Here is a 15,371-nt window from a genome sequence, read left to right as displayed (position 1 = left end):
TCTCCAGACAGAAATCATCTCATTGGTTGAGCTGGACGTATGTGGGCGGGGCCTGTGGATGATTTTGAACCTCCAACATCGAAGTGAGTGAAACAGTAAAATATACAGTGATGTTAAGTATTAACCATTACTGACAGGCTGGATTCAGTAGGATTGATCACTCTTTCTGTTAGCAAATACATGAATAAACCCTTTTTCTATTTTACGCTGCTCGTGTACGCCGACACTAACACAAAAACTGATTTCCATCCACGATTAGATGAGACATGAGTTGAATATCATGAGACAGTTTGCAAGATGAAATTCACAGTGTTTTATTCATGAACGATCTTTTTCGTCACTGTTTCATGTTTAGAATCTGTTCGGATGTATTTTTGTTATTAAGAAATCCAGAAAAAATATCCCAACTAAAACCTCAACGATAAGAACTTTTTTAAAGGCGGAACAACGAGTAAAATGTCCTGTTTTGGCGGAACTTCCCTTGTGCAACAGTAGACGGAAGTGAACTGCACAAATGCGGAAGTAGCATTAGCTTTGTTCCTATGTGACCGAGCCGAGTGTTGTTGTGTTGTTGTGTGAGCTGAGTGTGTGAGCCGCGGCAGCAACGATGCCTTCAGTTCAGTATCTGAGAGAGTTCATCAACGAGCGACTAACTGCTGCTGCTGAACAAATATTCTTGGAGTTTGAAAAAACGATCGTCCAGTACGAGGAAGAGATCGACCGTCAGCGCAGACTGCTGGATATCACCTGGAAACCCCAAATCAAGCTGCACAGGACAGGTGAGTGTCCCTCTGAGGGAGGATCCTGATCACAGCTCTGCGGGACGTTTCTGATTGTGAGGACTTTTTGATGTGAGCTAACAAAGAGCAAACAGAGGACAGGACTGCGCTGCGCTCCATGCAAACAGCAGCTGGTGGATTTGAGCTTTTCTCTGACCTGGATCACTCAATCAGTTCCTTTATGTTTGCTGTCAAAGTTGGAAAACATCAAAAGTCGAGCTTCAGAGCACATTATTTATTCCAGATGGAGTTTATACATATAAATATAACGTTTATATAAATGTATGTTTCCTGTTGCACTTGTGAAAGTTGCAAACAAATGTTGGAAACATGAAGTCGCTGTGCAATAATAAAATATCTAATGTGACTGATCTGCAGGCTGTTGCTCGTCCTCAGCGCTGTGATCTGCTGCTGTGCTGAGGACTGTTTGAAACCAGTTCCACTTTATCTTCATCTAAACACACCTGTTCTGTCTGTGTGTGAATCAGCAGCTGTTTGTGGTGCTGGAGGGGTTTGTGTAGCTGTACCAGGCCCTATCCTGGAGCCGGGCCTGGAGTGAGTGTCTGGGGGCCACAGCCCATAAAAAGCTGCGCGAGGGGCTTTAGGGGTTCAGTTCTTTGTGCCTCGAGCAGTTTCATCTCTGACCAGTCTGGCCACAGAGGTGAGGAAAGCCACTTCTCTGGTGGACGAGCGATACCAGCAGGATGTAGTCGGGCTTGCCAAAACGCACAGCTCGTGTTATAAAACGAAGCTGCTGGAGACGGCTGCACTCTGGCCTGGATTTGCCTTCTGTGGCACTCGTATCCCCTCTGTGGGTGTTTCCACACAGGACTACTTTCCTGTGCCTCTGGGTCGGGGAACAGGTCCTGACTGTTGCTTGGATTTGTGCACTGCATACAGAGCACCCAGCATGTTTCAGTCCTTTACTGTACCCTTTAAAACCCAACAGTTAATGCCTGACTGTGGTCACGCTGAATCCTGATTGGTTGACAAGCTGGCTGAAACAGAGATGGAAAAAGTATGAAAAAACAGAAGATCAACAAAAGGACGAGCTGTGTCTGCAGTGGACATTGTTCACTGCTTTGGACACTCGGTTTGACTTCAGCTCGTTGTATGTTAGAACCTCTCTTCTCTGCGCCTGGCTGATGAAAACAACAGAAGCACAGGAGCCACAGGCTGGGTGCACTTTGGACGCTGCCTCGATGATCTGTGCAGGTAGTCTGTAGCTCCTACGGTCTGCCACCAGGCTGCCAACGGAGAATCACAGCGAGCCCAGAACACAACTGTGGGACCATCACTGTGGCCGAGGTCACTAAAGCAGACACACGGTAAGGTTTGAACGAACATATCGACCATCAACGATCGGCTGAGCCTTTCGCGGGCCAACATACGGAGCCATACAGGGCTACTGGGCGGACCACTGTGTGTAGACTTCCCTTGAGTCGGTCTGGCATTCTTCTGTCACAAAGGACACCAGTGACCATTTTAACCAGACTGCATCTGTTCGTGTTCGGACATCGGAGGTGATGAGCCCAGAAAGAAGCTGCCTCTAACCGTGTTTATCTGTCTCACACACTCAACCAAACAACAAGTGCAAAATTAAACAAAAAGTAAGTTAAAAATTAAAACGTCTCTTCCAGCGAACATTAAAAAATCTCTGATGTAAAGTCTTTTGTGTGATTTGGCGCATTTCAAATAAATAACTAAATGATTGAATAATTGAAAGAGCATCTGTATTAAAACTGAAACAACAGACGGTCAAATATAACCTCCAAACAAAATGTATAAATTCTAAATGGGTGAATCAGTCTGTTCATGATCGCTCCGCCCATCAAAAAGTCACCTGTGCGAGTATATCACCTATGATTGGTCATTGGACTGACAACTGTCCTGGAAATATTTTCACATATCCCCGAACCTGAATACACAGCCGGGTAGGATGGATGAGAGTCGCCCCTCAGGGGGATTACACGTCTCAGTTCTTTGTTTTGGACTGGGAGAAGGCAGCAAGCCCTCGGGTGTCCTGTGGGGAGTGTTTTGGGAGTCTGGGATGGACAGTTTGGTCCTTGTGTGAATGCAGGTAGAGCTTGGTTCACACTGTAGTCAGAAAGCAGACCCGCTGACTCTGCTCAGAACTTTTATGGACACAACTTCAGCTGCAGCCAGAAGGCAGAGCGTTTCTGTTTCTGTGGACTTGGGCTCATTAGACCAGTGTTTTTCAACCTTTTTTGAGTCGTGGCACATTTTCTAGATTAAAAATATCCCATGGCACACCACCAACCAGGCTTGTTCCAAAATGACACACTGTAGCCTGATGCAGTACATATAATGGCAAGTTAGTCCTCAGTGTTAAACCTGGTCCTGACTAGATGAACACAAAGATGATGTTCTGGCAGGAATTGAAGACCCAAATTTAACAAAGTTTTGATGAAGTTTACGATGTGCACAACATCATCCAGCACAGGAGCCAGGTCTGCTGGTAAAGTCTTGGCAGCCTCACGGTGCAGAAAACAGTGCGTAACAGTAACATCTGGGTGTTTGCTGCTCCGTCAGAGCAGCCACTCGTGCCGTTTTCCCACTTCAGTCCTCTTTGTTCAAATATTCGGATGTAACCTGAAAAATTTCCTCTCCTGTTGTTTTCCCTGATGGAGTCTCCATCCACAAAACACACATTGGCCAAGAGTTGGGAATGTCCACTAATGTCCGTAGACTCATCAAGCTGCGCTGCAAACTTCCCACTGATGCGCATCTTCTCCCAAACCACACTTTCAATGTCTGCGGACGTGTCGTCGATACGTCTGAGGGCGGGACTTTCTTTAACCGCGTCAGGGCGAGCATCTCATTCACAATGGCATTGCAGCCAGGTAGTAGTAACGTCTCTGCATCTTCACCTTCGTGTTTTTTCTCATTAAAGTTACCCGTTTATCAGCGAGTTCACAAACAAAATAGTCTGTGTTCTTGTTTGAGGGATGTTTTGTACGGAGATGACGTCAAAGCCTGCTTGGGACCGCGGCACTGTTTGAGAGCTTCTCCCCAAACACACCAGAGTCGGTGCAGTCGGATCTCCACTGAAGCTAAATTCAAAGGAAGGATAACTTTCGCTGTATTGCCTCAAACTCACCGTTTTTGCTTTCTTTCGACCACCGCTCGTCTTCTGATTAGAATTTTATCCAGGGTCCAGTTCGGAGCCTGCAGTTCTTCTTTTCAAATATTTATCCATCTTTGTTGTACGTCTTGCAGCTGCCACGTAGCGTGCGCATCAGTAATCCTATTGGCTTAACTCAACAAGGTCATATTGTGCTACCCACTGACGTGAAAGAGTAACTGCTCTACCAGTCACCTCATTGAAAGCACAGATGCCCAGAAATGATTTTATTATTTCCAGTAATTATTAAATGTTTTTTAAATAATTGCTCACAGCACACCTTTGTGCCGCGGCACAGTGGATGGGAAGCACTGCATTAGACGGTGACTTTTAGCTTGCAGTGGGGTTGTTCACAGCTGAGTGTGAAGCAGCAGGAAAAAGATCTGAGCTCAGTCGACAAGGGGAGGAGCGACCCCTCCAGGTCAGGGAGTTCAAGTTCCTGCCAAGCTGAGGTCTGTCAGTGTTTATCTTAACGCCTTGTGCACGAGTTAGGGAACGGAGCAGGAGAGTGACAGATCTGCAGCGATGCAGATGTTGTACTGTCTGCCTGTGGTGCTGAGTGTGAAAGCAGAACAGCAAAGAACAGCCGGTCAGTCGCTCCTGTGTCTGATAACGAGCTGGTCCGCCCGGTGGCAGGTCAAACAGTCACACACAAGCACGTTGTTTGCACGGAAGCACCTCATTCTAAAGGGAACCTCGGGGGGACGGGGAGCACCAAGAAAGCATTCTTAACAACAAACGTAATCGGACACCAAATCGTCCGACCCGGCTGAACATTTTACAGACGCTAAGGAAGCCAAAGTGGCTCAGAGTCGATTTCCTGTTGTCTGGTGTTGCAAACATGCAGCAACATGATGGAAACACGCGACATTTGTGTTGTTCAAGATGCTTTTGTTTGTTGAAGGAAAATATGTCAGCAGCTCATTTTCAGCTAGATTTTTGCGCCTCCGTCAGATCCTCTAACTTAGTGCAGTTTGGGGGAAATTGTTGAATAAATATTTGTTTGCCTTGAAAAGTTTGTTTGTATATGAACTCATCAAAGTAGAATGCAGTCGGTGCTTCTGCAGTGGTAATCGGTGCCGCCTGAGGCGTCTGTCATGTTCACACTGCTGGCTCAGCTGAATTTCTCTGACAACTTTTTGTTTGTGTGTCTCCATTTGTGCCTTCAGACCTCCAACAGCAACATGTCTGTGAGGAGGAGGAGGTTCAGCAGAGGAGCCGAACACAGTCTCTACAGATTAAAGAGGAACAGGAGGAGCTGTGCATCAGTCAGGACGGGGAGCAGCGTGCACAGAAGGAGGAGACTGGTACCTTTATGGTGACTGTAACTTATGACGATCTCAGTGAACCTGACCTGGACAGCGACCAGCTCGGCTCTCGCAGCTCTCTTCTCTACGAAAGCCGAGATCAGGAAGGAAGCGAGAGTTTCGATTCTACTTCAACTGCCACTAGAAACATAAGTCAGAGTAGCAACGCAGAAATCTTTCCCACATCAGAGAGTCAGTGTAACACCGACATAGTCCCCAAATCTCTAAAATGCAATGTTTGTGGAAAGGTCTTTAAGCCTTTTAGTGACCCGTTAGCATTTAAGAGACACATGGCAGTCCACTCGGGCGAAAAGCCGTACTCCTGCAAAACGTGTGGGAAAAGTTTCACTAAAAATAGTACTTTACTGGGCCACATGAGAGTTCACACAGGGGAGAAGCTGTATTCTTGTGAAACGTGTGGGAACAGTTTTACTCGAAAAGGTAGTCTGCTGGTGCACATGAGAATCCACTCGGGCGAGAAGCCGTACGTTTGTAACGCCTGCGGCGAGCGCTTTTGTTACTTGTCGGCGCTTAAAAAGCACAAGGCGGTGCGCACGGGCGAGAAGCCGTATTCCTGCGAAACGTGTGGGAAAGGTTTTACGGAGCGCGGCAATTTGTTGGTCCACATGAAAATCCACTCGGGCGAGAGACCGTATACTTGTAAAACCTGCGGGAAAAGTTTCACTACAAATAGTACTTTACTGGGCCACATGAGAGTTCACACAGGGGGGAACCTGTATTTTTGTGAAACGTGTGGGAACAGTTTTACTCGAAAGGGTAATCTGCTGGTGCACATGAGAATCCACTCGGGCGAGAAGCCGTACGTTTGTAACGCCTGCGGCGAACGCTTTTGTTACTTGTCGGCACTTAAAAAGCACAAGGCGGTGCACACGGACGAGAAGCCGTATTCCTGCAAAACGTGTGGGAAAGGTTTTACGGAGCGCGGCAATTTGTTGGTCCACATGAGAATCCACTCGGGCAAGAGACCGTATACTTGTAAAACCTGCGGGAAAAGTTTCACTACAAAATGTACTCTGTTGGTGCACATGAGAATTCACACCGGCGAGAAGCCGTACTCGTGTAAAATCTGCGGGATGAGTTTCAGTAAAAATGGTGGTTTGTTGGTGCACATGAAAACTCACACAGCTGAGACGCTGAAGTCGGACATTTCTGTGGGAAAAGACTCTCTGTGAGGTTGTTGTTGTTGTTCACCTGGTGGCCAGTTAAAAAGGCAGGGCCATGTGTGTGTGCATGCATGCATGTGTGCTTGTAGGAAGGGATTATAGTCAAAGCAGCCAGTGTGAGAAACAGGAGATGCAAAAGAAGCGTGAGAACATTACCTGGAAAACAGCTGGGAATTTAAGAAGAGTAAGATGAAGAGTAAGCAACAGGCAAACCCCCTTCTGTCTCACACACACACACACACACACACACACACACACACACACACACACACACACACACACACACAGTCCTATACAAAACATGCTGGGTCAAACTCAACTGGTGCTTCCGTACTGACTCATTTATTATTTGTATCACAGTCTGGGAACCTCTTGGAAAGTTCTCTTTAAGTTATCAGGCACAGAACTTCATTTAATTCCTGTAATTTTGAGAAATAAATTATTCTGAATGAACCAAACAACATTATGGGTTAACTAATTCACAAATAACTCCCACTTTCTAGCAGCACTATACCCTCTCCTTCTACACTTGGACTGTCTTAATGGAGACTTTGCTGGTTTTGCAAAGTCTCAAATACTGATTATATGTTTATATGAAGTCTGACACAAGTTCTCTACAGTATACATTTGTTTTTATGCTCAAAGTGATGGCTGGAGCTACTTTTTGTTTTTCAGCTTGTTTAATGGTCCTCTTCATTCTAAAGAAGCCGATATCGTTTCTTCAAATTTGGCATCAACTGTTAAGATGAACTGATTCAACTCAACTGAAAACATCTTTGTGAATATAACTGAAGAATTCCAAACTTCTCAAAAATGTCTTATTTATGTCACTGATGCAAACTGCAGTTTGACTAGTTGGCAAGAAAAACCAAAGGATGTCAATTCTAGCTGTTTGTGTGACGGTAAATAAAGTGGATGGGAAGAAACCGCTTCTGCATTCTCACATTACACTCGAAAGAGGAAGTAATCCCTTGTTTACTGCAGGTTTGCTGGCAGAAAACACAGAGAGGATGACTCGACTGTGTTAATGTGTTCCAGGGCTCCAAGCGTACAGTTAAACACTCACAAGTGTAAAACGGGAGCGCTGTAACTCGAAGTATGAACTCGGTCTCTCTCGTGAGCCTGTCATCTATTATCTTTCACACAATATACAAATATGGTAAAAAAATATTGCTGAATGCAGACGTGCATATTCCTTCTTATTATATCTGTGGGAAACATCCAGGATGTTGAATATGGATGAATCCATGCAGCACCAAAAAAAAAAAAAAAAAGATTGGACTGGTCCGTCAGTTTGAGCTACCTGGTTCTGCCTCGTCTTCTCTGGTCATGCTGGGATTCCCTGTGCATCCACGTGGTGGCCAAACCATGAAAACGTATCACCATAAACAGTGGATTTTACTGCAGTATTATGAATATACAAACAAACGATAGCGTATAAAATAACATTTCAACGTCCGATATATTTCGTCATATTGCACAGCCCTAACTATGATGCAGGCTGTGCCATCTTGTTTTTGCACATGGTTAAATGGAGTAACAGCAGGTGAATGATGTCAGGACAGCGTAAGATTGAAGTTGGCGTGTGTTCCCCACTTTAATCTACAAAACCCAGACTCACAGCTGAAGATCTGTTTTTGATACTTTACATTTCGGGGCAAGTCGTGCTGCCTGCGCAGCCACGAAGGGCTCGTTATTGCCCAGCTGCTCTCTCTGAAACAAGCACGCTGCATGGGTTAGATCACAGATTACAGCAGACCCCAGCCAAATGTAACATGACTGTTAGCATCACTTGTTTCATATACTGATAGTTCAGATTGTATTTATTAGAGAAACAGCCGCGGTGCTGTCAGCGCGCCTGCACAGACACTACGTACTGTAAATATTTCAAACCACAGACGAAGTCTCCACGTTTCGTTTTGTCTGCTCAGCAGTAGCTGTGTCTCACACACGTGTGCTACACTCTTCATGTTTGCGTTTGTTGTGAGTCGCTGTGCGTCAGTGGACACGACTGTATTTATTCATTAGTTTGCTATAAAGGCTGTCCCTGACCCTGCCTGCTTTCTGCACCGATGTAATTTATATAATATCCGTACGATAAAGCTGTAAGTGTTTCCTGCTTGTGTGTTTCTGTGGTGTCCTCACTGCTACATTAATGTCTAATCGTGCAAATCTAAAAACCGGACAGGTGGAGAAGCAGCGCGTCAGCTGGTTTCCTTGCTGACCGCAGGCACACAGACGTGAGGTCTTCCATCAGTCCGTGTCACGTTCTCATGTTTGACTGAAGTCTGTGTTATTGTCTCGGTTATTTGTGGATTGAGCGCCAAAGCTGAGGAGCCCTCTCGAGCTCCCTGGCTTCTGTTTGAAGGACGTCTTGTGTTCACACTACATCTTCAGAGGTGACACTAACGAGATGAAGACCGTGTTCAACACGCTGTTGTAAAAAGCTCTTCAGAAATAAACATTGTTTTGGCCTAAAGTGTTGATAACTCGAGTAACCATCAGGATGTGGAGCTGAAGACACAACAGACCTCACAGTGCAGCAGGTTTGTGTGCTGCCTGTTAAGGCTCCTACAGGCTTCGCAGACTTTGTCCTGCTGCATTAAATGTTTGTAGACTTGTGATCTGCATCCTCAGAGGTAAACTCAAAGTACAGGCATGAAAAATGTTTTTGTGCGATGATTTGAAGCAGCTCTGCTCTTCTGGCTGCTGCTGTCTCGGGTGGACTCGTCACAGCTGTGCCAGACGAGTGAAGAGAAACTAGACTCTACCTGACAGACCAGAGAGGTTTAACAGTGTGTGGCTCCCTCTAGTGGATGTTGTGGAGTATTCTGTTGTCTTTGCTCCAAAGGTTTTTGTACAGAGTTTTGCTGTTTCCTGTCACTGTGGGCTGCAGAGCACAGTAGTACACAGCAGAGTCAGACAGCTGAAGCTTCTGGATCTTCAGAGGAGCTGACTTTTCTGCTTTCTTGATTTTAGCATCAAATCTGTCTTTGTTGAACTCTTCAGATTTTTCTGTTGTTTCTGAGAAAGATTTCAGCATATACTTTGGGTAACGGTTCACTTCTTGTTTATACCAGAACAAAGTGGGGCCTGTTCTTGTTGTTTCAAATCTACATCCAAGTGTAACTGTGTCTCCTTCAGCAGCAATGACATCTCCTTGTTCCTGGATCACTTTGTCTTCTCCTTTACACTCTGAGGAAGAACAGAACATGCAGAGGAAGAGATGGATCAATAAACATGATTAAAAACTCACCATTAATCAGACTCACACATTTATTTAAGCAGAGGAAACATGTTGATGTTTGTATCTCACCAAAGAAAAGAGCAGCAAGAATAATCCACAGCCAATGTTCCATCTGTACAACAAGGTTTAAATCAACAGGAGAAACTAGCTGATGTTCAACATTCAGTCTGAGAATTGTTCTCTTCACAGCAGCACTTATTATTGACACAATGGTTGAACACAGTGCAGAAGGAGAGCCCCGCCTACTGGATGATGTCGCCCTCTGTCTCCTCTTTGAGTCTCACTTCTCTCACTTCCTCTTCCTCCTGGTTCACAGACTGTTAGCAGCATTTGAATCACTGTGAGGAGGGAGGAGGGAGCACTTTGCACTGTGTGCAAGGACAACGAGCCAAATGTTCTCCATCACTGATCTCCTTAATGCTTCTCATGCTTAAAGTGAGATTCAGGGTCAGATATTTCTGCAGATTATTTGTGGTTTGTGTCTAACGATAACAATAACAGGAGGTTTAATAAGACACGATTACTCATGACTCATGTGTTTCAGTATAACAAACTGAGGAACTATATTTTAGCAAGAGTTTTCACTCAGGGGAGGCACGCAGCCATGAAATAAAGCAACACACACACACACATTAGCTACATGCTTTATGGGATCAAAACAGAAAATTTACTTCCTTACGAAAAGAAATATAACATTTAAATCCAAAAATGAGTGTCTTGGAGGAAGTCTGTCATGCCATCCAGTTTACATCCCCCAGATCTGCTGAAATCAAACCTTTTCATTCATGATATTTATGATAATCTCGTATTTACACAAACAAAATTGTGCTTCCTCTGCTGGAACTTCACCGTGTTACACCAGACGACAGAGCAGAGTGTGTTGTGGTGTGTGAGCTGCAGCAGCAACGATGCCTTCAGTTCAGTATCTGAGAGAGTTCATCAACGAGCGACTAACTGCTGCTGCTGAACAAATATTCTTGGAGTTTGAAAAAACGATCGTCCAGTACGAGGAAGAGATCGACCGTCAGCGCAGACTGCTGGATATCACCTGGAAACCCCAAATCAAGCTGCACAGGACAGGTGAGTGTCCCTCTGAGGGGGGGATGGGGCTCATGTAAAACTAGAGAATATTTTAGACACAGAGAATATTCACTGAAATATTAATAACCTGTTAGCAGAGACCGAACGAAATATGACGAAGTGTCAGGACCACATTAAGAAAAATATCATTGATCATTTAGAGGATGAAGTCTAAATGTGCCGGTTTCAGTTGTTGCTCCTGCTGCGGTTCTCTCTATAAAATGCCTAAGAAACTGGCCCTCTGGTTCCTGGGACCCTTTTCCATTCAAGACATCCTGAATCCTGTAACGGTCCAGCTGGCCCTTCCTCGCAGCATGAAGGTACATAATGTCTTTCATGTCCCCATGGTGCCCGCCCGGTCGACGAGTCAGTGAAACAAACTCATCAGCTGTCCTGTGACATAACATCCATCCTCTTTACTGTACAAGGCTGTAACCATGACAACGACACATCTGTCCACGACCAGCTGTTTCATTTTCGACAAATCGGGCCTACTCTTCCTGTTGAGCAGACGCAGCTTCTGCAGCATCTCTTCAGCATCCTCGTGCTGATCGCCTCTCTGTGTTTATGAGCTGAAGACAAATCATTTCCTTCCTTTAACTAAAGCTGATTCTGAAGTACGAGCTCTCTGACTCAGAGGAAACAGGAAGTTCGCCTTCAAACAACAACTGCAATCTCCACATCTCAGCTTTTTCTCAATATAATCAGTAATATATATTTTCCTTAATGTGGCCCTGGTACTCCATCGTAAATATGTCGAGTACTGATCTGAGACCAGTGTTAGTTGAAGAGACTGTAGTCATCACTGCGAGAGGAAGATGACAAACTAAAACTTAAAGAGTGTGTTCACGCTGTCCGTGTGATCTATTTGCAGAGGTGAGAAGTAATGAAGTACAAATACTTTGTTACTGTAGAAATCTGTATTTTACTCAAGTATTTATTTTTCTGACAGCGTGTTACTTTCTTTTTACTTTGCTAACATGTTGTAACAGGTCATTTCAACTTCACTTAGATCATGATTTCATCCTGTCCGAAACCATAATTATGTTGGCTATTGATTCTGCCCCCGATGAATCACTACATATCTAGCTGGAGAGGCTCATGCATCACTGTGATCCTGGGAGCTGTATGGTCTGGAAAGTAGCCTTCATGAGGCGTGTTCAAGTGTGTGGATCCTCAGCACTGCAGACTGGTTTCTAGGATGTGCAGCATCACGTCACTGATGGGAAGCACTGCTAAATTAGGCATGTGTTGGCTATAACAGATACCTCAAAGTGGATCATAAGTGTACTTGGTAGTAGAGAATCTAAGGCCAGTGTTCACAAGGGTATTGGTGCCTGTCATGGGAGCAATCTAAAGACCCGCTGGTGGTCATGGTAAGGATTGAAGGGGGGTTTTCTTAGGGATCTCCTGAGGTAGCAGGTGGGAACTGAAGGGCTGTGGCTTGAAAGCTGAGGTGTGAGAATAGTTTGGAGAGACCTTTTGGTCTGTTTAAAGCAGTTCAGGAGAGCTGTCTGCATTCAGCCAGGAAGTTGATGTAGACTGGGGTGTGTCCGGTGGTGGAGGGAGTCTTTGAGAAACTCCTGAACATAAATGTCCACTGTGAAGGCAACAAAGCACAAACCACAAGAGGGCACTCAAAGAATCCTTACCTCTGTACCACCTGTGGAAAAGATTTATTTACCCCTCACATTTGAAAGGTCGCATATGGAGTCACACAGGCAAGAAGTTGTGTTCATGTGTTGTGTGGGTTAGGAAGGAGATTGCAACCATGGATACAGCTACTTAGACTGTTTTAGCTTGAATTTACATATGAAATGACATAAAGACAAATCAATGGCAAGGAGTTCTGTCAAGGTCGCAGGCGAAAGAGGACCGAAAATGTGGAGCTCAGGTTAGCAGGGAGAAGATTGCGTTTATTTACAGTGTCCAAAAAAGGTGTCACAAACAGTTAAAGGTGCTAAAAGGTGTTCCAGTTAAATCCCCAAGTGCTCCTTCGTCTGTGCAATCCCGTGTGTGCGTAGTGCTTCCTGATCCTCGCCGAGCCAAACTCCTAGGTGAGGAGAAAGCAAACACTGAGTTAGCAGAGCTCTTAAACCGACTATCAACTTCCCTTAAGTAACGAATGCTACCGGCTTGGAATAATAATCCAACATCGACTGTTGCCACCCATCTTCCTTATATACCACAGCTCTAAGATGGAGGCTGATTAGAAGCAGCTGGCAGAGCGATCAAGTGGAGGTGAGGCTATAGCCGTGCGGAGGAGCTTCCGGGTGGAAGGCTGTCCGAGCCACGCCCTACCCGGAACCGCGAACTTCCATAAACAAACCCGAAGCTGGGAGAGAGGAGAAACCGGGAGAAGCTACACACAAAATTCCAGATCGCCCGGGGAAGACCGTCCGACCGTGACCAGTTCGCTGTTTTACAAGAATATAGTCTTGTGAAATCTGTTTTTACTTTACTGTATACACACACACACATGCACACTGTACACATAAACATTAGAAAGAGTCCTCAAGAAGAAGAGGCGCTGGTGAGCCTTCTTGACCAGCTTGGAGCAGTTGGTCGTCCAGGTGAGATCCTCGGAGATGTGGACTCCCAGGAACTTGAAGCTGCTCACACGCTCCACAGCCGTCCCCTTAATGTGGATGGGTGGATGTGGGTCAGCATTCCTCCTGTAGTCCACGATGAGCTCCTTGGTCTTCTCGGCGTTGAGCAGCAGGTTGTTTCTGTCGCACCACTCAGCCAGACGATCCACCTCCTCCCTGTAGGCGGCCTCATCGTCGTCACTGATGAGGCCAATCACCGTGGTGTCATCTGCAAACTTAATGATGGTGTTGGAACCATCAGCAGGTCTGCAGTCGTGGGTGAAGAGGGAGTAGAGGAAAGGGCTCATCACACAGCCTTGTGGTACACCGGTGTTCATTGACGACCTTCTTATGGCAGCTGATTCTGGTCTCCTCTCCATCCTTATTCTCCTTGATCTGAGTGCAGCCTTTGACACCATCTCTCATCCCATTCTTCTTAGCAGATTAGCTTCTATTTGTCTCTCACATACTCCATTAGCCTGGTTTAAATCATACCTGTCTGACCGCACTCAGTTCATTCAATTAAAATCCTTCACTTCTCAGCCTTCTCTTCTATCTACTGGGGTGCCCCAGGGATCTGTCCTCGGGCCCCATCTTTTCATCCTTTACCTTCTTCCACTCGGACATATTTTTCGTAAATATAATATTCAGTTCCACTGCTATGCCGATGACACCCAGCTTCACCTCTCTACCAAACCCGATTCTACTCTTCCTCCACCCTCCCTCACCCTCTGCTTAGCTGAACTCAATTCCTGGTTCTCCTCCAACTTCCTTAAACTCAACAGCAATAAATCAGAACTTCTCCTGGTCGGCACTAAACGATTGCTATCCAGAATTAACAATTTTTCTCTCCCTCTGTGAAAAGCTTGTGTGTCATTCTCGATAGCACATTATCCTTTAATTCACATATCAATAATGTCACACGTGCAGCATATTTTCAACTCCATAACATCAATCGCCTCCGCCCTTTCCTCACTCCTCATGCCACTGCCATTCTCGTCCATAATCTTGTTATCTCTCGAATTGATTACTGTAACTCACTATTATTTGGCCTCACACAAAAATCCATTAACAAGCTGCAACGTGTCCAGAACTCTGCTGCCCGTATTATTACTAGGACTTCCTCTACCCACCACATCTCCCCAATCCTGAAGCAGCTTCACTGGCTCCCGGTTAAATTTCACATCCATTTAAAAATAATCCTCTATACATTTAAGGCTATTCATTCTCTCACTCCACCGTACCTCTCTGACTTATTACAGATGAACTTCCCATCCCGGTGCCTCAGATCTTCATCTTCTCTTTCTCTCTCTGTTCCTTCCGCTCGTCTGATTACAATGGGGGCGGGGCTTTTAGTTGCTCTGCCCCTCGACTTTGGAATTCCTTACCCCCTGACCTCAGAAATATTAGTTCATTCTCTCTTTTTAAGTCCACCCTCAAAACTCGTCTGTTTAAAATTGCTTATGTTTAAACCTCTGTATGCTCTTAACTTTTATCTGTTATTCTTATTATTGTGTATATTTCCAGTTTTTGTGTTTTTATCTGTTGTACAGTGTCCTTGGGTGCTTTGAAAGGCGCTATTTTTAAATAAAATGTATCATTATTATTATTATTGTGATTGTAGATGAGCAGCGGTTATCCAGCCGGACATGTTGGGGGCGGTTGGTCAGGAAGTCCAGTAACCATTTGCAGATGAGGGAACTGATGCCCAGGTCTGTCAGTTTCCTGATGAGTTGTGAGGGGTGGATTGTATTGAATGCTGAACTGAAGTCTATAAACAGCATTCTGGCGTAGGTGTTGTTGTTGTCCAGGTGTGAGAGGACAGAGTGCAGTGCGATGGAGACTGCATCCTCTGTGCTCCTGTTCTGGCAATATGTGAATTGGTGGGGGTCCAGGGTGGGGGGGAGACAGGATTTGAAGTGTGCTAGGACCAGCTGCTCTAAGCACTTAGTGATGATGGGGGTGAGTGCTACTGGGCGGTAATCATTGAGGCAAGATGGGTTGGAGTTTTTGGGTATCGGGACGATGGAGGTGGATTTGA

General features: G+C 45.3%; 1 protein-coding gene across 1 annotated transcript; it reads left to right on the top strand.

The window, feature by feature from the left end:
• The first annotated feature begins 546 nt into the window (after positions 1-546).
• On the top strand, positions 547-6,523 carry LOC309693937 (uncharacterized protein). Its single transcript, XM_082513611.1, has 2 exons — positions 547-779; positions 5,094-6,523. The coding sequence occupies exons 1-2, from the start codon at positions 608-610 to the stop codon at positions 6,422-6,424; spliced, it is 1,503 nt and encodes a 500-aa protein (XP_082369737.1). The 5' UTR covers positions 547-607; the 3' UTR covers positions 6,425-6,523.
• Positions 6,524-15,371: the final 8,848 nt, after the last annotated feature.

This window comes from Aulonocara stuartgranti, assembly GCF_965226115.1.
Source record: "Aulonocara stuartgranti genome assembly, chromosome: 18".
In the NCBI taxonomy this organism is placed as follows: Eukaryota; Metazoa; Chordata; class Actinopteri; order Cichliformes; family Cichlidae; genus Aulonocara; species Aulonocara stuartgranti.
The sequence above is the reverse complement of the archived record's forward strand: the minus strand, read 5'-3'. Positions and strand labels throughout refer to the sequence as shown.